Below are 21,963 nucleotides of genomic sequence, written 5' to 3'. Positions count from 1 at the left end.
CGGTTAATTGTAAGGCTTCCTGCCATAAAAAAGGTTGGGAATCCCTGGTCTAAGAAATTTAAAACAAACTATTTCTTGAAGCTGCTGATATTATAGGCCATACCTATGTATTTGTGGCTTATTATTCTGCGATAGTATGAATACTAGTTTTCATGATTGAACATGTACAATAGGGCTACATTATTTAAAGAAAATTTTTAAAAGGCATTGAATAGTATAGAATGGAACTATTTATAACCTTTTATAAGAGGAAGTCCTTCTTTTGTAATGAAGGCTTGTAATTAAAGTTTTTGAGCACATTTTGTTGAAAGGGCAATTCTTTCTTTCAGATTTCGCCATGGTTACTGCAAGGGAAATCCAAGAAAGATGGTGAGAACGTGGGCAGAGAAGGAGATGAGAAATTTGATCAGGTACTGAAAACAACAATTTGTTGGAACTTTTAGGTGGGCTTGGTAATTTTTATTTAGCACATGAATGATTGCTGCAAGGTTCATAACTGTAGAGTCCAAGGCAACTGTGGATATACTTTGTATAGTGTCAATTTTTGTTTTCTCCTGAACATTCTGACAATTTGATGGTAGTTCCCAAATCTGGTCTCAAATGCTTTCAAACAGTAGTAAAGGATAAACAGGAGATTTGTGCAGATGTTGGAATTCTCGAGCAACACTCAAAATGCTGGAGGAACTCAACAAACCAGGTCACATCTGTGGAGGGGAATAAACTGTCGATGTTTTGGGCCAAGACCCTTCATCAGGACGGGAAAGGAAGGGGCAGAAGCAAGAATAAGAAAGTGGGGGGAGAGGAGGAGTATAAGCTGACAGGTGATAGGTGAGACCAGGTGAGTGAGTTGGGTGGGTGGAAGAGGAGTGATGATGAAAGAAGCTGGTAGGTGATAGGTGGTGCAAGAAGTAAAGGAATGAAGAAAGAATCTCACAGGAGAGGACAATTCGTGATGGAAGAAAAGGAAAGAAGAGGGGAACCAGAGGGATGTCATGGGCAGGTGAGGATGAGGAAGGCAGAGAGTAACAAGGATGGTAAACTGGTTAAAACGAAAGGGGGGGAAATCAAGGTGCTGGAGCCTGGGCCTGAGAGTGAGGAATGAGCCAGTGTTCGGACATTGCTGGAGCAGACGTGGAGTGGATTTGAGGCGGCGATCCTAGGTGAGGAAGAGTCGTCGAGTCAGTGGGGCCTGGACCTGAGAAATGTTTGACTGATTTAAGCACTGGGCCAGATTGGAAAGGTCGGATACATGCTGAATCGAATGGTGGAGCTGGGGCCTGTGTGTGAATTGAAGCTCCAGGGCCCAGGTCCGAGAGTGAGGAATGAGCTAGTGTTTTGCTGATTTAAGTGCCGGTCCAGATTGAAAAGCTTAGGGTGAGGGTGTTTGAAGGTCTTTTTTTAATGGGTTCTATTCGGTTTCTTTGTTTTGTGGTTGCCCGTAGGGAGATGAATCACAAGGTTGTATGTAGTATACGTCCATACTTCAATAATAAATGTACTTTGAGTCTGAGGTGTTGCTCCTCCAACCTGAGTTTGGCCTCATCGTGGCAGTAGAGGAGGCTACTGACAGACATTTCAGAATGGGGATGGGAAATCAAATTGAAATGGGTAGCAACTATGAGATCATGCTTTTTGTTGTAGACAGAGCGAAGATGCTCAACACAGCAGTCCTCCAGACTGCATCAGGTCCAACCAATGTCGAGAAGACCAGGCTGGGAGCACCAGATACAATCGATGAAACTAATAGACTCTTAGGTGAATTGTCACCTTACTTGGAAAGAAAGTTTGGAGCCCTGAGTGGTGGTGAGGGAGGAGATGTAGAGGCAGCTGTAGCAATTATCATACTACATGGAAATTAGTGGAGAGGAAAAAATGGACATTGGAGTTATGTGGAGAGCTCCCTACAGAAAGCAGAGGCAAGTTAGTGAAAGATGTGCTCGGTGGGAGAAGCCCATTGGAGATGGTGGAAGTTACGGAGAATGATGTACTCGATATGAAGCTCGTGGAGTGGCAGGTAATGACAAAGGGAGCCCGATGAATGTTTAATTTCAAAATATTGTTGTTTATCTACTTGATTAGAAAATGTAACCTTAACATGTTTCAAAATTTGTTGTTACCTCATAAAACATGTATCGTTCATCTCTTTAAGAAAGGAGGAGGGCAGTAGAGGAAACTACAGACCAGTTAGCCTGACCTCAGTGGAGTGGTTGGGAAGATGTTAGAGTCAATTGTTAAGGACGAGGTGATGGAGTACTTGGTGACACAGGACAAGATAGGACAAAGTCAGCATAGTTTCCTTAAGGGAAATCTTGCTTGACGAACCTGTTGGAATTCTTTAAGGGGATTACAAGTAGGATAGATTGCAGTGGATGTTGTATATTTGGACTTTCAGAAGGCTTTTGTCAAGGTGCCGCACATGAGGCTGCTTTCCAAGTTAAGAGCCCATGGTATTACAGGAAAGTTACTGGCATGTTAGAGCATTGGCTATTAGGTAGGAGGCAGAGAGTGGGAATAAAAGATCCCTTTTCTGGTTGGCTACCAGTGACTAGTGGTGTTCCGCAGCGGTCAGTGTTGGAACCACTTCTTTTTATGCTGTATATTAATGATTTAGGTGATGGAATAAATGATTTTGTTGCTAAGTTTGCAAATGATACAAGGATTGGTAGTGGGGTAGATAGTGTTGAGGAAACGGGTAGGCTGCAGCAGGATTAGGAAAATGGGCAAGAAAGTGGCAAATGAAATACAATGTTGGAAAATGCACGGTCATGTACTTTGGTAGTAGAAGCAAATGTGCAGACTCTTCTAAATGGGGAGAAAATCCAAAAATCTGGGTTGCAAATGGACTTGGGAGTCCTTGTGCAGAAAGCCCAAAAGGTTAACTTGCAGGTTGAGTCAGTGGGGAGGAAGGCAAATGCAATGTTAGCATTCATTTCAAGAGGTCCAGAATATAAGAGCAGGGATGTGATGCTGAGGTTTTAGAAGACTCTAGTGAGGCCTCACCTCGAGTATTGTGAATAGTTTTGGGCTCCTCATCTTAAGAAAAGATGTGTTGGGATTGGAGAAGGTTCAGAGGAGGTTCACAAGGATGATTTCAGGAATGAAAGGGTTATACAAGGAACGTTTGATATCTCTGGGTCTGTACATGCGGGAATTTAGAAGGATGGGGGGGGGGGATCTCATTGAAACCTTTTTAATGTTGAAAGGCCTAGACAGGGTAGATGTGGAAAGGATGTTTCCCATGGTGGGAAGCCTTGGACAAGAGGGCACAGCCTCAGGATAGAGGGGCATCCATTTAAAGCAGAGATGCAGAGACATTTCTTTAGCCAGACGGTGGTGAATTTGTGGAGGCCAAGTTGTTGGGTGGATTTAAGGCAAAGCTTGATAGGTTCTTGATTGGACATGGCATCAGAGGTTACGGGGAGTGGGGCTGAGGGGGGGGGGGAAGGATCAGCCATGATTGAATGGCGGAGCAGACTCGATGGGCCAATTGCCTAATTCTGCTCCTATGTCTTATGGTCTTGTATCTAAAGATGATTGTCCAATTTATTGCTGTGACTTTTGAATAAACTCAACTTTGATTTCTTAACAATGTCTGATATTCCCAAGCCATATGGATATTGCTACTTAAGTCTGTGTGTGATGGTCTATATTTTTATGTCCTGTACAAATAAACTGTCAATTACTTTTGATTACCATAAATTCCAGTGTATAAGCTGACCCCCAATTTTCAGGGTTAAAAAAGTGACTTTTTCATGTTACCTTTGTATAAGCCGACCCTTTTTGTAGAGGTTTTTGACTTAACTAGAAAAGATCACAAGATCTCACATGCCGGTACTCAGCTTTGCTGGATCCGGAACTTGGAAATTTTGTGAACTAGTACCTGCTAAGAAAATTGGCCTACACATTGTAGAGCGTTATAAGCAAATTCTTAATAAATAAATCAGGAAGGGAAGTTTTGGATTTGGTTCCCAATGGTAAAGAATCCTCTGGAATGTAACCCCTGTGAAGCCATTTAGCACCCATCGTAATCTTGTTAAAACATAACACAGGGTGGCAGGATCACTACGTGTACTCAGTATTGAGTTTGCGACCACCATGTACAAAAGATTAAAACAAATGCGATATGATGTTGGCTTCAAGCTGAAGGTTGTTGATTTTGCTAAAGGAACAAATAATTCTGCAGCTGCTAAGAAGTTTAGTGTAAACGAGAAACAAGTGAGAGAGTGGAGAAAGGCAGAGGACACGCTGAGAGAAATGCCAAAGACGAAATGTGCAAACCACAGGAAAACATGCCAGTGGCCAGAACTGGAAGGAAAAGTTTTAGAGTGGATGAATCACCAGCGATCGTCTGGATACATTGTTACCAGAGAAATGATTCGAGTTCAAGTGTTGAAATGGGCCGAAAAACGCCGTGAGGTCAGCGAAAATTTCAAAGCTACGCGAAGTTGGTGCACCAGATTTATAAATAGATGTGATCTTGTGTTGAGACAAAAAACAAAGATTGCTCAGAAGTTGCCGAGCGACCTTGAGAATAAGATTACAGCCTTCCAATCGTTTGTAATCAAGCATCGAAAGGCACATTCTTACCCGCTCTCACTGATTGGTAACATGGACGAGACACCAATGTTTGATTTTGCTGGCAACCGCACTGTCAATCAGAAGCGGGAGAAAACAGACCTTGTCAAAACAACTGGACACGAGAAGCAACATTTTACTGCCGTGTTAACGTGTATGGCTGCTGGGACCAAACTACTACCGATGGTGATTTTTAAGAGGAAAACGTTCCCAAAGAAAGAAAAATTCCCGCGGGGTGTTGTTTACTTTCAAGAACACGGCTGGATGGACGAAGCGGGTTGCTTGAAGTGGGTTAAAGAGGTGTGGCGTCGACATCCCGAAGGTTTCAGGAAGGAAAAGTTGCTACTTGTCTGGGACATGTTCAAAGAGCACTTGTCAGGTGAGGCAAAAGCAGCATTGAAGGCTGAAAATACGGACATTGCAGTTATCCCCGGTGGTTTGATGTCTGTGCTAAAGCCACTAGATGTGAGTTTAAACAAACCATTCAAAGAATTCATGCGTCGACAGTGAAACGAATGGATGATGTCTGGAAATCAGTCATTCACTCCAGCGGGAAATATGAGGGCCGCATCTCTAGCTACAGTTTGCGAGTGGTAGTGCAATCGTGGGAGGAAATGAAGGCCGAGTGCATTGTGAAGGCCTTCAAGAAGGCAGCATCAGCAATGCCAATAAATATGACCTGTCTTCTGTATATTCGTTTTTCCAAAGTTGGCACCCTCTGTATAAGCGGACCCTTAATTTTAGGACCAAAATATAGGGCCAAATTCTCAGCTTATACACGAGAATTTACGGTAATTACTTTTGAAGTGCAGTTACTATCTCTCTGTAAGTAACATAATAACCTTGGCAAAATGCTGAATGAACTCAGCAGGTCAGGCAGCGTCCATGGAGATGAACAAGCAGTCGATGTTTTGGGCCAAGGTGCTTCTTCATGACCTAGTCCTAGTCATAGAGCACTACAGCTCAGAAATGGGCCCTTCAGCCCATCCTGTCTGTGCTGAACTGTTGTTCTGCTTCATCCTATCTACCCACACAAGGTATCCATACCCCTTATCCATGTACTTGTACAAATTTGTTGTAAATATTGAAATCAAATTCTCATCCACTTCTTCTGCTGGCAGTTTATTCCACACTCTCACCACCTCAGGTTCCCCTTAAATATTTCACCTTTCACCCTTAACCGATGACATCTCCTTCTAGTCTCACCTAATCTCTTTACCCCTCATAATGGTTTATACCTCTATAAATTATCCCCTTATTCTTCTGTGCTCCAAGTCCTTACCTCTTCAACCTTTCTGTATAACTCAGGTCCTCAAGTCCTGGCAATATCCTTGTAAATGTTCGTCTTTCAATTTTAGTGATATCTTTCCTGTAGGTAGGTGAACAGAACTGCACACAATACTCCAGATTAGATGTCACCAATGTCTTGTACAACTTCAAGACAACATCCTAATTCCTTTACTCAATACAGGTTTCCCTCGCCATCCAAAGGTAGAGTGTTCCTATGAAACGGTTCGTAAGCCGAAATGTCGTAAAGCGAAGAAGCAATTACCATTTATTTATATGGGAAAATTTTGTGAGTGTTCGCAGACCCAAAAATAACCTACCAAATCATGCCAAATAACACATAAAACCTAAAATAACAGTAACATATAGTAAAAGCAGGAATGATATGATAAATACACAGCCTATATAAAGTAGAAATACCTTTCCATGATCATTACTGCACTGTTCACCGAAGCAAAAATCTCACGCTAGCGCTGTTGGCAAAAACACGGCTCTCCAGTAACCTTTAAGCTATGAAGCTCCCAAATCATACCAAGTAACACGTAAAAATACACAGCCGACATAAAGTAGAAATAATGTATGTACAGTGTAGTATCACTTACTGGAATTGGGAAGACAGCGCTGAGCACACTGATGATTGTGTGTTAGACTGAGTCGTCGCAGGTTGAGTGGTGCAGTGGCCCTCAGCCTCCAGGCCGCCGAGCAATACATTGCCGCGAAGCATGCGGGGCTCCAGCGGTAGCCGGGACACATCCAGCCCATCTTTAAGAAAAAAGCCGAAATAAACTTGCTAATTAATTAGGTGCTGCCCGGCACGTAATTGTCAGCAAAGATTAGAGGCGATTGCCGATTGCATCGCCTTTGATCTGGGCCAACATTTACGTGTGGGGTGGCACCTAATTAATTAGCGTGTTTATTTTGGCTTTTTTCTTAAAGATGTGCTGTGTGCCTCCCGGCTACTGCTGCATTCTTCGTGAATCGGTACAGTATCTGTCCGTGGCCTGGGTGTTGGGGTGGTGGGACACTGGGGTGTCATCTCGTCTGCTTCCAGTAGAGCAGGCAGCTTATCTTCTCCTATGACTGCCCGCCTCGATGTCAAAGGTTGAGGTTCGTTTTCTGCTGTGGCTGATGTGGAAGGCTTGCTTGACTGCTGAGCCTTGTGCGTTTTTCTATCACACAGTTCTTTGTAAGGACTCAAACCATCTTGCAAATATCCCCTAAACCTACGAACCCTTTCAAAATTAAAGTCGTACCTTATCATTGCAGTGAAAATCTCACGTAGTTGCTTCACTTTCGCTACTGCATTCAGTTTCGATTGTTACTGCTGCATTTGGTTTCGATTGTTATCCTTTCCTCTTCCAATTGCATCAGCTCTTCATCTATCAGTTCTAGGTCATGGGATGCCAAAACCTCTTCAACATCATCTTTGTCAGCTTCCAAAGCCAAACTCACTTTGTCCTTACTTTGTTCACCACGATCGAAACGCTTAATTATGTCTAGTTTTAAGCTAAGTGTAACACCCTTACAAGCTCTTTTAGGCTTTTCTGACACCATAGAACCCATCTTGCAAACGGCTGCTCACAGGCACGTGTTAAAGCAATGCAGTTCCGAATCCGGGGGAGAGCGGCTGCTCAGGGCGCGTGCTGCCTTTTATTGCCGCTGATTTTTTTCGCGTGCCGAATTTTTATCGCACGCTGCTTTTTTTTCGTAACAGTGAGGTTTTGTAAAGCGAACGCCTGAAAAGCAGGGGACACCTGTACTTTTATTTATGCAGGCCAATTTGCCATAAAACTCTCTTTATGATCCTGTCTACCTATGACACCACTTTCGAGGAATTACGGATCTGTATTCCCAGAACTCTTTTGTCTACTGCACTCCTCAGTGCCCTGCCATTCACTGTTTAAGTCCTACCCTGGTTTGTCCTCCCAAAGTGCAACACCTCATACTTATTGTTAAATTCTATCTGCCTTTTTGCAGCTGGTCCAGATATCTCTGCAAGCTTTGGTAGCCTTTCTCACTGTCCACTACTCCCCCAGTCTTGGTGTCATCTGCAAATTTGCTGATGCATACATCAGGATGCTCTCTATCAACTACAATTTGGCATTCAATACTATCATCCCCTCCAAGCTAATCAATAAGTCAATAATCAGCTCCTTGGTCTTGCTGACATTGAGTGAGAGGTTGTTGTTGTGGCACCATTCAGCCAGATTTTCAGTTTCATTCCTATATACTGATTCGGCCAATAGCAGTGGTAGCGTCAGTGAACTTAAATATGGCATTAGAGCTGTGCTTAGCCTTGCAGTCATACGTATAAAGCGAGTAGAGCAGAGGCCTAAGCACATAACCTTGTGGTACACTTGTGCTGATGGGAGATTGTGGAAGAGATGTTGCTAATCTGAGCTGACTGATGTCTGCAAGTGAGGAAATCGAGGATCCAATTGCACAGGGAGGTACTGTGGTTAAGGTCTTGAAGCTTATTGATTAGTTTTGAGTGGATGATAGTATTAAATGCTGAGCTGTAGTCGATAAGAGCATCCTGTTAAGTGCATCTTCGCTGTCCAGGTGTGACAGGGTTGAGTGGATAGCCAATGAAATGGCACATGCTGTGGACCTGCTGTGCTGCTGGGCAAATTGGAGTGGATCCAAGTCACTTCTCAGGCAAGAGTTGATAATGTTTCATCATAAACCTGTCAAAGCACTTCATCATAGTGGATGTAAGTGCTACTGGATAGTAGTCATTGAGGCAGGTTACCATGTTCTTCCTTGGTGCTGGTATAATTGAAGCCTGTTTGAAGCAGCTGGGTGCTGCAGAGTGCTGAAGTGAGAAGTTAAAGATAACAGTGAACACTTCAGCCAGTTGATCGGCATAGGTCTTTAGTACTCAGCCAGGTACCCCATCTGGGCTGGATGCTTTCTGTGGGTTCATCCTCATGAAGAATGCTTTCTCGTCGGCTTCAGAGACTGAAATCACAGGGTCATCGGGAACTGCAGGAGTTTGTGAAGGTTCCTCAATGGTCAAAGCAAGCATACTGATCCTCTGTTGTCACAATTACGGCAAACTCAGGTTGGAGGAGCAACACCACACATTGAAAGTTCAAAGTGCAGTTATTATCAAAGTATGGAGCTATATATTGAGCTCTTCGGGAAGTGAGGCCCTCTCATCAGCTATGTTGCTTGGTTTCATTTTGTAAGAGGTAATGGCATTCAAGCCCTGCTGCAACTGTCCAGCATCCTTCGTTGATTCAGGTTTGGTCCAGAATTGCCACTTCACCTATGAGATGGCTTTCTGGAGATCATTCTGGACTTATTGTATCATATTTGGAAGAAGTCATAAGATGTTTTTTGAATTTAATGATGTGGTCTCTCTTTTTTAAAGATAGTAGATTCAATCATGCCAAATAATTCTTCCAGTTGAAAATCAATTAAAAAAAAAACTACAAATGTTGGAAATCTAAAATAAAAACGGGGCGTGCTGGAAGTATTCAACATGTCAGTGCAATTTCTGGAAAGAGAAACTGACATAATGTTTTAAGTCAAAGAATTGTTTTAGGTCAGGTCACATGTTTCAGGGCTCAAAAATCTGGGAGCATATTACAATAACAATTGTTCCAGTCATTGTGATGTGGCCCATGAAGTAATTCAAAACCTTGGGGACAAAACCCTAATTATTTGACACAACATTGGTATTCTCTTAGACATTATAGAGATCGATATCAAATCTGCCATTTACATTGTTGGTACATAAGCAATAGATGCTAACACTTGAATGTGATCATGTTAGATATTATTAATTCAGACAAAAGCTGATGACCTGTTTTAAATTAGCAGAGAGTATTTCAATATGTGTGCTGAATGTATTCAGCACATTCGAGTTGTAAATGTTCCATTTAACAAAAGTAAAAATTTAATACTGTTCATTTTTTGTTATAGGTTGCAGACAGCAGAAATACCTTGCCCGGAGCCAATCATGCTCAGGAGTCATGTGCTTGTTATGGGCTTTATTGGTAAAGATGACATGTGAGTTTTTTTTCTGTGGAATTAAAGCTATTAATATTGAAAATCGATAAAATGTTTAAAAGAGAGCCTTGTTGTTGTGTTCCGTAAATAAACTGGGTTATTCTGATGGGTTTTGTATGTGAGGAGTGCTAAGGGTAAAGTATAAATTTTACAGGACCAGACAAGACCCATTTGTAGAATTGAAGATCTGCTCAGAAACTAGCTGTATCCCTTAACCAAGCTGTTTCAGTGCCATTACAACACTGGGATCTACCTGACAATGTGGTAAATTGTCCATTTCCCATGGACCTATGCCCTTGTCTTCCTTGGTGATGAGGATGCAGCTGATGCACTCATCTGGATGTGTGCAATACATCTCATCGTACTCTGGACTTGTGCCTTGTAGATTATGGAAAGGCCTTGGGCTATCTTGAGTCACTAGCTACATCTTCCCAACCACTGAAATCAGGCTAACTGTGCTATAAGTAAGGCTAACTTTTCTTCTACCTCTCCCTTCTTAAAGAGTGGAGTGACATTTGTACTTTCCCAGTTCTTCGGAATCATTCCAGAATCTAGTGATTTTTGAAAGCTCATTGCTAATGCCTCCACAATTTCTTCAACTATCTCTTTCAGATCCTGGGTGTAGACCATCTGGTCTAAGTGACTTATGTACCTTCAAACTTTTCAGCCTCCAAAGCACCTTCTCCTTAGTTATAGCAACTTCACTCACTTCTTCCCTCTGAACTCTCAAATTTCTGACAAACTGATAGTGACTTTCACAGTGAAGACTGATGCAAAATAGTTATTCATTTTGTCTGCCATTTCTTTGCCCCATTACTATCTCTCCAGCATCATTTTTCAGCGATCCGATATCCACTCTTTTAGTATCTTTTATATTATTGTCAAGCTTACCTTCATATTTCATTCTTTCTCTCTTTATCATTTTTGAAGTTGCTTTCTGTTGGTTTTTATGGCTTCCTGATCTTCTAACTTTCCACTAATTTTTGCTATATTATATGCTCTCTCTTTTGCTTTTATGCTGTCTTTTACTTCCTTCATCAGCCACGGTTGTATCATCCTCCCTAAGCATACTTCGTCTTTGGGGTGTATCTATCCTGTGCTTCTTGAGATGAGCTGATCCTGCATCTTCCAAGTTACTCTTAGAAAGTCCACCAATTGCTGCTCTGTATTATCGTGCTAGCGGCCCCCTCCCATCAATTGGTCAGCTCCTCTTTCGTGCCTCTGTGACTGTCTTTATTCCACTGTAGTAATGATACATCTGACTTTAACTTCTCCCATTCATTCAAACTGCAGTGTGAATTGTTTTAACTCCTCAGACTTAAATTTTAGTCTGCATCTATTCTTGCCTAAACCTGCTGAGCCAAATCCTGTCCACTCCAACACTATACACACCAATAGTGGCCACTCTGCTTACACCTCTTTTTTTTTGTTCTGTCACATACCCTGTGACAAGTTAAAGAACCAGCAGAAATAGAAAACACCTTGGAGTCCAGTATTGCTATTAACTAATGGTATTTAGTAGTAACTATGCAATACAGTAATATAAATGCAGATACGTCAAACAGATTAACAATGATTATATATAAGTAAGTATATCAGTAAGTGTGGAAATATATGAAAATCAAGCTTCAAGTCTGGAGGTAAAAAGATACAATCTTACAATGATGAGTAAAGTTCAGTTCAGTTCGTGGTATTGAGTTGAGTAGTGATGAGAGAGAGAGAGGGAGAGATTTGAGTCTTCTGGTGAGCTGACACTGTCGATCCTCCCGTTGTCCTCCAAAATCCTTTAGAAGTCTCCGACTGTGACCACAACAAAGCGGACCGTTCTTCTGTGGTGGAGCTATCAACCCAGGCAAGGGTTGGACACACAGATAACTCCCCACCAGTCACTCCCTGTTCTCACTGCGAGAGCCACTGATCGATCCTCCAAAACCCACTTTTTCTGTGGGCGCAACAAAGTTCATTCAGTGTCCAAAACCATGTGTCTGAGGTCTATCATCTGACCTTCTATTTATCTGCCCGTGCTGAATACCAATTGTCATTCAAACAGCTCCTCCTTTCTCTGTCTGTAAGAATTTCCAAGCAGGCAGCGACCTTGTAGAACTGTAAACATACTGTGAGCAGTCTTTGCACCTCCCTCTCTCTCCCCCCTCTCTCTCCCCCCTCCTCTCCCCCTCTCCCCCTCTCCCCCCTCCCCCTCCCCCCCCTCCCCCTCCCCCCCCCTCCCCCTCCCCCCCCTCCCCTCCCCCTCCCCCTCCCCCTCCCCCTCCCCCTCCCCCTCCCGCTCCCCCCTCCCCCCCCTCCCCCCCTCTCCCCCCCTCTCCCCCCCTCTCCCCCCTCTCCCCCCTCTCCCCCCCTCTCCCCCCCCTCCCCCCCTCCCCCCCTCCCCCCCTCCCCCCCTCCCCCCCTCCCCCCCCCTCCCCCCTCCCCCCCTCCCCCCCCTCCCCCCCCCTCTCCCCCTTCTCTCCCCCTTCTCTCCCCCCCCCCCGACTGTGACCACAACAATATGAACAATATGTCGGTGTTAAATAACTATTTTTGACAAGGTGCTTGTGTTGGGCACCTCTCTCTCTCTCTTTTCAAAAGCACAGTTTTTTGGGGTAATTCAGGACCCCGTCACAGTTCCCTGATTTGTTATGATTTCAGCCCACTGAAAAGTTCTGAAAGTCCCTGAGCTCTTTCTAAATCTTGTGCTACCTCACCAACGAATGACCTCTTGCATGATTACAGCCCACTGTTTTATTTTGTTTCATTAAATAATATAAGAAACTGACTTTCAGAGAAACAGTGGTATAGTTAAAATAGTAACAAAGCTGCCAATGTGCAAATGGCTTTATTTGGATTAGAGTCTTGCTTTAAAACTTCCAAAGTTTCTTGTGTTCATAATGAAATTATCAAGTGTTTATTTTTGCAGCTCCATTTTTATTGTTTTAAAAAAACCTGTCTCATCAGTTTCAATGTAAAGGAATTGAGAAATTGTACTTACTCACCATCCTTTCTATCTTCTAGGCCAGCACCACTGTTGAAGAATGCTCATTTGTCTGAATCCAAGGCAAGGGAGCTTTATCTTCTTCTGATTCAATATATGCGAAGAATGTATAAGGATGCTCGGTTGGTTCATGCTGATCTCAGTGAATTTAACCTGTTGTAAGTTCCTTTCAATGCACCTATTAATCATTGGACTTTTTATCTGTTCTTCACAACCAGAGCCACAATCTACAAGAAGTTGCTTTGTTCAGAGTACATTTATTATCAAAGTATGTATAACCTTGAGATTTGTCTGTTTACAGGCAGCCATAAAACAAGAAACCCAAAAGAACCCATTTAAAAAAGACCAACAAACACTGAATGCGCAGAGAGAGAACAAAAAACACACGTTGAGCAAACAGTAAAAGCAAGCAACAGCATTCAGAACAAAAGTAACTCCATAGACACAAAGCCCAAAGTAGGCCCACAGCCTCAGCTTCAGTTGCTCATACTTAAAATGCAAATTTCTGTCACATAGTTCACTTATCTTGAAATGACCAACATCAACTTGTAATGTTGTAAATATTACACATTAACTATAAACTTTGACATTGTATATTTTTAAATATTTCTCAACAGTAACTGAAAGCATTTTTGTGCTTAAGCAATTTCTTTGTTGGAAAGCGTAGCCAGGCACCACTCAAAAGGTTGACATAGCCAAGTAAAGAGATGCTGTAATATTAGGATGTTTGACAAAAATGTTGAATTGGGATTTGAAAAAAAGATCTTGGAGGAGACTCTTGTGATTGCACACGGTCATTAGTATTAAGTTGTGTGAAGACAAGAAATGGAGAGCCTGGAAACAGCCGATCGTATGAAATGAGAATGGTGGGCATGGATATATCTGAGGGTATAGAAATTGACATTGAATTATCAACCTTGTAAATTCAATTCCTACCTTGTGTTTTCCGTGGTGTGTAGTTTTGTGTGTAACAGTATATGAGCTGGACAAGGATGAAACATAATCACATAAATTTGACATTACACTGACATGCTGTTTAGCTCAACTGCTCTGTGTTGTTCTACAAGAGACAGTATTAAGAAATAGAAACAGAGATCAGCCACTTGACCCCTTGGACTTCCTCCATCATTGACATTGGGACTGATCATTTATCTCAACACGACTATTGCACTCGCTCTCACTCCCTGATTCCCTGAATATTTAAAACACTCAATTGCAGGTGGAGAATTCCTCCCCTCTGGGTGAAGAAATGTGTCTTGTCTGCCTTGCATGGCAGACCTGTATTGTAGTTCTAGATACACTAGCAAGAAGAAACTTCACTCATCTAACCTGTCAAGCCCTTTATCAACCATGCATTTGAAGGAAGCATTGCCTCATTACAAACACACCATCCGTTGAACCAATCTGGTGAACCCTCAAGTATATTCTTCCTTGGGAAGAGAGGTTGGGCCTGTACTCAGTATCCCAGACATCACCTTGGATTTAAGTTATTGTGGCCAGATGTATTGTAATAAAGACAGCTTTTCCGATTGCTTATTGAACCTACATGTTCAATTAGTGATTTAGCTACAAAGGGTACGTAGGTCTCTTTGAACATCAACACTTTGCGGTCTCTCAACATTTTCTGCTCACTGCTCCACGACGTTTGCTCCACTTTGTGCGGTGCTAAGACTGTGAGACTGCTCCAGGCTGGGAGCTTCGCAATGGTTTGTTCCACTGTGTGATGAACTGAGGTGGTGGCCTGCTCCTGCTGCTCCAGGCTTCGTGTCTATGGACTCACTTCCATTCTGAATGCTGCTGCTTGCTTTTATTGTTTGTATGATGTGTTTTTTTTCTCTGCGCATTGGGTGTTTGTTGATCTTTTTTTTAATGAGTTATTTTGGATTTCTTGCTTTGTTGCTACCTGTAAGCAGACAAATCTCAAGGTTGTATAATTTATAGATACTTTGATAATAACTGGCCAGTTGGTGGCATAGTGGCATCAGAGCTGGACTTTGGGGCAGAAGGTCCCAAGTTTGAATCCAGCCGGCTCCCGTGCACGCTTTCCTTCCATGCTGGGTTGAGCGTCGAGCTAGCAACTCAACCTCATGGAAAAGAGTTTTCCTGCTACAGAAACATCAACAGCAAAAAGTTGATGGCCTATGCTCTCTTGTGAGTTTAAAGGCAATTTCTTTTCTCTCTTTTGATAATAAATGTACTTTGAACTTTAAAAACAAAACTTTGTCTATTGTCTCTAGCAAGGCAGAGATAACACATTTTTCTAATTGTATCTCATGTTCCATGCTTTCACCCATCATCTTAATCTGTTCCTATCCACTGAAGCTTCCACATAGCACCCTCACAGTTTACAATTAGTGTCATTGAATCATAGAGCACTACAGCACAGAAGTAGGCCTTTTGGCATATGTAGTCCTTGCCAAACTTATTCTGCCAAGTTCTGTTGGCCTAGAACTGGATCACAGCCCGTCATTCCACCACCATCCATGTCCTTATCCAAACATCTCTTAAATGTTGCAGTAGAACCCAAACTTAACAGTAACACTGGCAGCTCATTTCACACTCTCACCACCCTTTGAGTGAAGAAGTTCTTCCTCAGATTCTCTGTAAGTGTTTCATCTTTTATCCCTAACTCATCCAACCTTAATGGAAAAGTGTGTTTTCATTTATCCCTCGTAATTTTGTGTACCTCTAACAAATCTCCCCTTCATTCTCCTACACTCCAGAAAATAGTCCAACCTATTCAATCTTTCCCTATAACTCGGGTCCTCAAGTCCTGCAACATCCTTGTAAATTTTCTCTATATTCTTTCAATCTTGTTGATTCCTTGGTGACCAGAATTGCACCATATTTGGCTTCACCAATGTCTTGTATATGTATAACAGCATCTCAACGTCTATACTTGGGACTTCAATTTATGAAAGCCAGTTTGCCAGAAGCTTTCTCTTTGACCCTGTCTACCTATGATGCCATTTTCCAGGAATTGTAGATCTGCATTCCCAGATCCCTCTATTCTACCACTGTTTTTAATGCCCCACTGTTCACTATGTAGGTTCCACCCTGACTTGTCTTCCCAAAGTGCAACGCCTCATACTTGTCGGCATTAAATTATATCTCCCATTTTGTAGGTGCTCCAGATCCCGCTGCAAGCTTTGGTAGCCTTTGTTGTCCATTATTAAAAACCTCCAGCACCCAGGGCATGCCCTTTTCTCACTGTTACCATCAAGTAGGAGATACAGAAGCCTGAAGGCACACACTCAGCGATTCAGGCACAGCTTCTTCCCCTCTGCCATCCAATTCCCGAATGGACTTTGAAGCTTTGGACACTACCTCACTTCTTTTAATACACAGTATTTCTGTTTTTGCACATTTTAATAATCTGTTCAATACACATAATTGATTTACTTGTTTATTTAATATTATGTTTTATTTTATTTATTTATTTTTTTCTCTTTCTGCTAGATTATGTATTGCATTGAACTGCTGCTGCTAAGTTAACAAATTTCATGTCACATGCCGGTGATAATAAACCTGATTCTGATTCTGTTGTCCCCAATCCTGGTGTTATCCGCAAATTTGCTAATACAGTTTATCACATTATCATCTAAGTAGAAGACATAGGTGACAAACAGCAACGGACTCAGCACCAGGTCCTGCGGCACACCACTAGTTCCATGCCTCCAGGAAGAGAGGCAACCATCTACTACCACTCTCTGGCTTCTCCCACAAAGCAATGTTGAATCCAGTTTACTACCTCACCCTGAATGCCAAGCAACTGAACCTTGCAGATCTGCCTGCTCTGTGAGACTTTATCTTCAGCCTTGCCTAAAGTCCCTGAAACCTCTAAGATTGGTTAGATACAACTTCACATGCAAACTATCCTTAACCAGGCCCTGTTTAGCCAAATACTTATGTATCCAGTACCAATACTTTCCATTAATTTATGTCAGGCTCACTGGCTTTTAACAATAAGGAAACTGGATCTGCATGCAAATCTGACAGGAATGATTAATATATCCTACATTATTAATCAAACACTTAGGAGATGTAATTTTATAAACAGATATGCAAATTTAAAAAATAAATAGTGATAAATATATATTACAAACGCACACATGCACGCTCACACACCCACTCCCTCTCCCCTTAGGTACATGATTGTACTTAATAAAGTAGCCACATGAGTGGAACCCAGTGTGGTCTTTTGCTGCTGTAGCCCATCCACCTTAAGGTTCATGATGTGTTGTGCGTTCAGAGATGCTCTTCTCCACACCACTATTGTAATGTGTGGTTGTTTGGTTCACTGCAACCTTGCGGTCAGTCTGGCCAGTCTCCTTTGACCTTCTTTCTATTAACAAAGTATCTGCACCCACAGAGTTGCCACTTGCTGGATGTTTTTTGGTTTTCTCACCATTCTCTGTAAACTTTAGAAACTGTTGTATGTGAAAATCCCAGAGGATCAGCAGTTTCTGCAATGCTGAAACTTCCCCTTCTGGCAGCAACAATCACTCCACGGTCAAAGTCACTTAGGCCACATGTCTTTCCCATTCGAGGTTTGGTCTGAACAACAACTTGAACCGTTTGATTATGCATGCTTTTCTGCATTGAATTGTGATCACATGATTGTCTGATTAGATATTTGCATTAACGAGCAAGTATACTATTGGTCACTGAGTGGGTGTGTGTGTGTTGTTCAAGCTTCATTTTTTTCCCTTAATTTCATCATGCAGGTACCATAATGGGGGTATTTATATAATTGATGTATCACAATCAGTAGAACATGATCATCCATGTGCTTTGGAATTTCTCCGAAAAGACTGTCTCAATGTTAATGGTAGGTCAAAACCACAACTAATCTTGTTATACTTAGATTTTTCCTTTGATTTGTTGGAGACTATGATCAATTGTTATGTAACAAATCTATAATATTTAGTGTTAAGCACTGAATATTTATATAGATGTTAAGTAAATCTGTTTGAGCAGGGGTTCCCAGCCTTTTTAATGCCATGGACCCCTACCATTAACTGAGGAGACCTAAATTGTTGATCTGCCATCAAATAGTTTCCATAAAATTAAAAATATTATCTATTATACATTCCTAATCTCATAGTTGTCAATGGTTTATGGGAAATCTTATCACAAGAATATTTTGAGATTTTGGAATGAGATATGCTCAAAATAATTGTTACTTTAAGCTAATGCTCTTCCATTAAAGTAGATTTTTTTTAATTCACTCATATTTGGGATGTCATTTTAGAATGCATGGCTTGTCTAAGTGTTTCATTATTACAAATAAACTCTTCTTGGGCTTTCAGCCAGATATAAGTATCGATTATAACTGACATTTCAATGACAGACTCTGCCATCTTCTTCAGGGATGATGCCTGGGTATGTCTAGACCGGTGATATTTATACCTCCATAGTCTGTCCCTCCTGGTTGGTTAGTCCTTATCCAATTAGGTTTCTGCTCTCCCACCTTGTTTACAATCAAATTCCAGTTCTTAGAGCAAGACCTTCATCTTTGCTAAAATTCTTTTCCTCTAGTTTTATTTCAAATGCTTCCTTTACCAGGTGATCCCAAAAGGCAATGGCATGGCACAGTAGTTTTGTACCATCAAAATCAATGCTGTGGTTATTGCGAATGCAGTGCTATGTTCTGCTTCCGCCGATTTCTCCGAGTAATCCAAACAGCTACACCTGCTGTGCTCCTTGTTGCGGGTTTCCACCATGCGTCCTGTCTGGGCGATATACACTGCTCTGCATTCACAGGGAATCCTGTAAGCAGCAGATGACCTGAGTCTCAGGTCATCTTTGACCCGCATAAGCAGTAACTTGAGCTTCCTTACGATTTGTGGATGGTATTAATCCAGTATTTCTTCCAGATCCTGGCTATCCTTCCAGAAAACATGGAAATATAGGGAAGACCGGTGGTAGCGACAGGTTCCTCATCAGGTTTTCAGGTTTTTCTGTCAGCCCTCTTAAGGGCCCGATTGATTTCTTTCACCTTGTAGCCATTCCGTAGGAAGGTCATGTGTAATCGTCTTATTTCCTCAAGGAGACTCCTCAGGACTGAAATAGTTTTCGTACGGTTAATCAAAGTAGAAAGAACTGCTCTACGTTGGGAGGCGTGATGGTGGCTGTTGTTGTGAGGTATAAGTCCATGGAAGTGGGTTTCCAATTAAAGCCCTGTCCAAGGCTTTAATTGGTTTGCATCTGGTTTGCATCATGTTAGAATGTCCAGGAACGGGAGGCAGCCATTCTTCTCCATCTCCATCGTAAATTAAATGTTTGGATGTATACTATTCAGATGATAGTGAAACTGTTGGAGAGCTGGGAGTCCATGAGGCCACACTACGAAGGTGTCATCGACGTATCTGAGGTTGTTCCCCTTCTAGAGAAGGTACGTCAATGTAAGGGGTGTTCAGAAAGGTGAATCGTACCTTTGTCAAACCTAAAGAGGGACACCATGTCGAAACTGACCATTACGTCCTCCGGATTTAGCTGGATGTTGGTTGTCGTTCTAATGAAGTCGGTCATATTTGTGATGTGATGCCCACAGCCCCTAACAAAGGGAGACAAGCACAGTCATTAAATGCTTAGCGAGGTAGTAAGTCGGAGAATCTATCCCACTGACGATAGCCTCAGGGGAGAACCCTCCTTGTGTATCTTAGGGAGCTCGTAAAGTCTTGGTGGTACTGGCGCCTGAGGTGGAAGTGTCTTACATATGTTTATTGGCAGTCCAGATTTCTTCAGACAAGTGGGGCTCCCTGTGAATGCAAAGCAGCGTATATCAGCCAGGCGGGTTGCACAGTGGAAACCCACATCAGGAAGCACAGTAGGTGTATCTGGAGAAATCGGCAGTAGCAGAACACTGCATTTGCAATGATCTCCGGATTGACTTCGATGGCACAAAACTACTGTCCACACTAATGGCTTTGGGACCTCCTGGTAAAGGATGCCATTGAAATAGAACTAGAGGAAAAGAATTTTAACAAAGACAAATGTCTCTTTCTAAGTAAGAACTTAGATTTGATTGTAAAGAAAGTGGAAGAGTGGAAACCTGATTGTATGAGGAGGAACGGACTATAGGAGTATAAATACCACCAGTCTAGACATACCCAGGCATCATCACTGAAGAAGATGGGAGGGTTTGAGGGTTTGTCATCGAAACATCTGTTATAATCGATACCTGTACCCGGCTGGAAGCCCAAGAAGAGTTTATTCATCATATCTGCCAGGAAAGCAGTAGGTCCTGTTACATTATAGCTATTTTTATTGTTTTTTCTAGAATATAATTATGCATACATTTTTTTATTTTAGTTAAAATTTTGAATAATTTTTAAAAATGTAACATTCTATATGTATTCAATGCATACCTAGCTTAATTTTGACTCCTTGGTGTTTTTTTTTAATCAAATGGTTTGATGCATTATTAGTATTATGGATGAGTTTCTTCACTTGACACACAGTGGGCATTGCTTATCAAATTTGAAGGAATGAACACATGCAATTTTATACAAATTATCTAAGTTTATAGATTGTTGAGAATGTATATTCTTGATTAAACAATTAACAAAGTTTTTAAAACATTTGCAGGATTCCCATTATTACTATTCAGATCATCAGGGAATTCTTTCAGAATCTGAACCAGAATCAGGTTTATCATTGACATATGTCATAAAATTTATTGTTTTGCAGCAGCGATACAATACAATAGGTAAAGTTTACTGTACGTTACAACAAAAATATGTTTAAAAAATAAATAATGCAAAAAAGAAAACAAAATAGTGAGGTAGTGTTTGGGGATCATGGACCGTTTGGAAATCTGATGGTGGAGGGAAAGAAGCTGATCCTAAAACATTGAGTGTTCATCGTCAGCTGTACCACCTCCCTTTAGAAGAGAGCATGTCGTGGATGGTGAGGGTCTTTCATGATGGTTGCTGCCTGAAGGTATCACCTTTTGAAGATGTCCTTGATGTTGGGGAGTCTTATGCCCATGATGGAGCTGGCTGAGTTTATAACCCTCTGCACTTTTAATGATGCTGTGGATTGGCATCTCCATACTAGACAGTGAAGCAACCAGTGAGAATTCTCTCCACGGTACATCTCGAGAATCTGCTAGAGTTTTAGGAGACATACAAGATCTCAAACTGTATTTATATTTTTTTAAAATATGATAAACTTCATTCTTTATTCTTTGTGGTAGAATTTTTCCGTAAACACAATGTCGCCGTTATGACTGTGCGGGAGCTTTTTGAATTTGTCACAGATCCTTCCATTGCAGAAGATAACCTTGATGCTTACCTTCAAAAGGTAAAACAAAATTATAATTTTCTTCAAGTAGCAGAAAGGCATATCAAGTTTCTGATATTTGGCTTTAATCAGTAGTGTCCAATCAGCAAGCTCAGTTTATATCCCCTTTCTCTGATGTTTTACGGTTAATTTATATGCTTGCTCCATCTGCATTGACAGCTGTTTCACTCACCATAAGAAATAAATGACATTACCTGACCAGGAGTATTTATCATGTGCTACAAAATTGTTAAAATATTGCTTATCCATTGTTTTGATATTTTCTCATATTAAATTATTCGAACACAGTGCCAGCTGAAGTATGTTGTAGTGTAATTACAGTTGCACACTTCTGGTGGAGCTGTAGCAACTTGCAGTATTAGACTGTACTGCATAAGCCCTTGTACCTGAGGCAATACTACTTTCTGAATCATTGTATTTTGCTGTTTCATTATAACTTTAGAAAAAATTATAAATATAAACCTGAATGTTTGACTCTTATAACTGTGGCTTAATATCAAAGTCAAATTTGAATTTGTTGTTGTATGTGCAAGTACGTGTATGCACAAGTGCAGTGTAAAATTTGCAGCAGTATCATAGGCATGTAGCATTGAAAGAAAGCAGCATTCAAAAGAAATCATAAACACTGTACCCAATTTTTCAAGTGATTCTGTAATCGAAAATTTGCTGGATCAAATAACGACAGCACAAAAAGATTGTTACTTATCTTTTCACTCATTTATTTCTTCGAGCTCAGCCGGCGAGTGAACTTGGTCCGGATATCAGGGAGAGAAGAGTTCTCATCT

The 21,963-nt window shown here is 41.5% G+C and overlaps 1 protein-coding gene across 2 annotated transcripts in view; it reads left to right on the top strand.

The window, feature by feature from the left end:
• The window catches only part of riok1 (RIO kinase 1 (yeast)), a 56,863-nt gene that overhangs the window by 22,790 nt on the left and 12,110 nt on the right, over nucleotides 1-21,963 (top strand). For both annotated transcript variants that reach the window (XM_072261939.1, XM_072261933.1), the window contains 5 exons: nucleotides 330-410; nucleotides 9,793-9,879; nucleotides 12,889-13,026; nucleotides 17,596-17,699; nucleotides 21,072-21,178. In XM_072261939.1, coding sequence (XP_072118040.1) covers nucleotides 330-410; nucleotides 9,793-9,879; nucleotides 12,889-13,026; nucleotides 17,596-17,699; nucleotides 21,072-21,178 — 517 coding nt within the window. The remainder of the gene's footprint in view (nucleotides 1-329; nucleotides 411-9,792; nucleotides 9,880-12,888; nucleotides 13,027-17,595; nucleotides 17,700-21,071; nucleotides 21,179-21,963) is intronic.

This window comes from Mobula birostris, chromosome 1 (genome assembly GCF_030028105.1).
Source record: "Mobula birostris isolate sMobBir1 chromosome 1, sMobBir1.hap1, whole genome shotgun sequence".
NCBI lineage: Eukaryota > Metazoa > Chordata > Chondrichthyes > Myliobatiformes > Myliobatidae > Mobula > Mobula birostris.
Note: the sequence above shows the minus strand (reverse complement) of the source record. Positions and strands in the feature narration are given on the sequence as shown.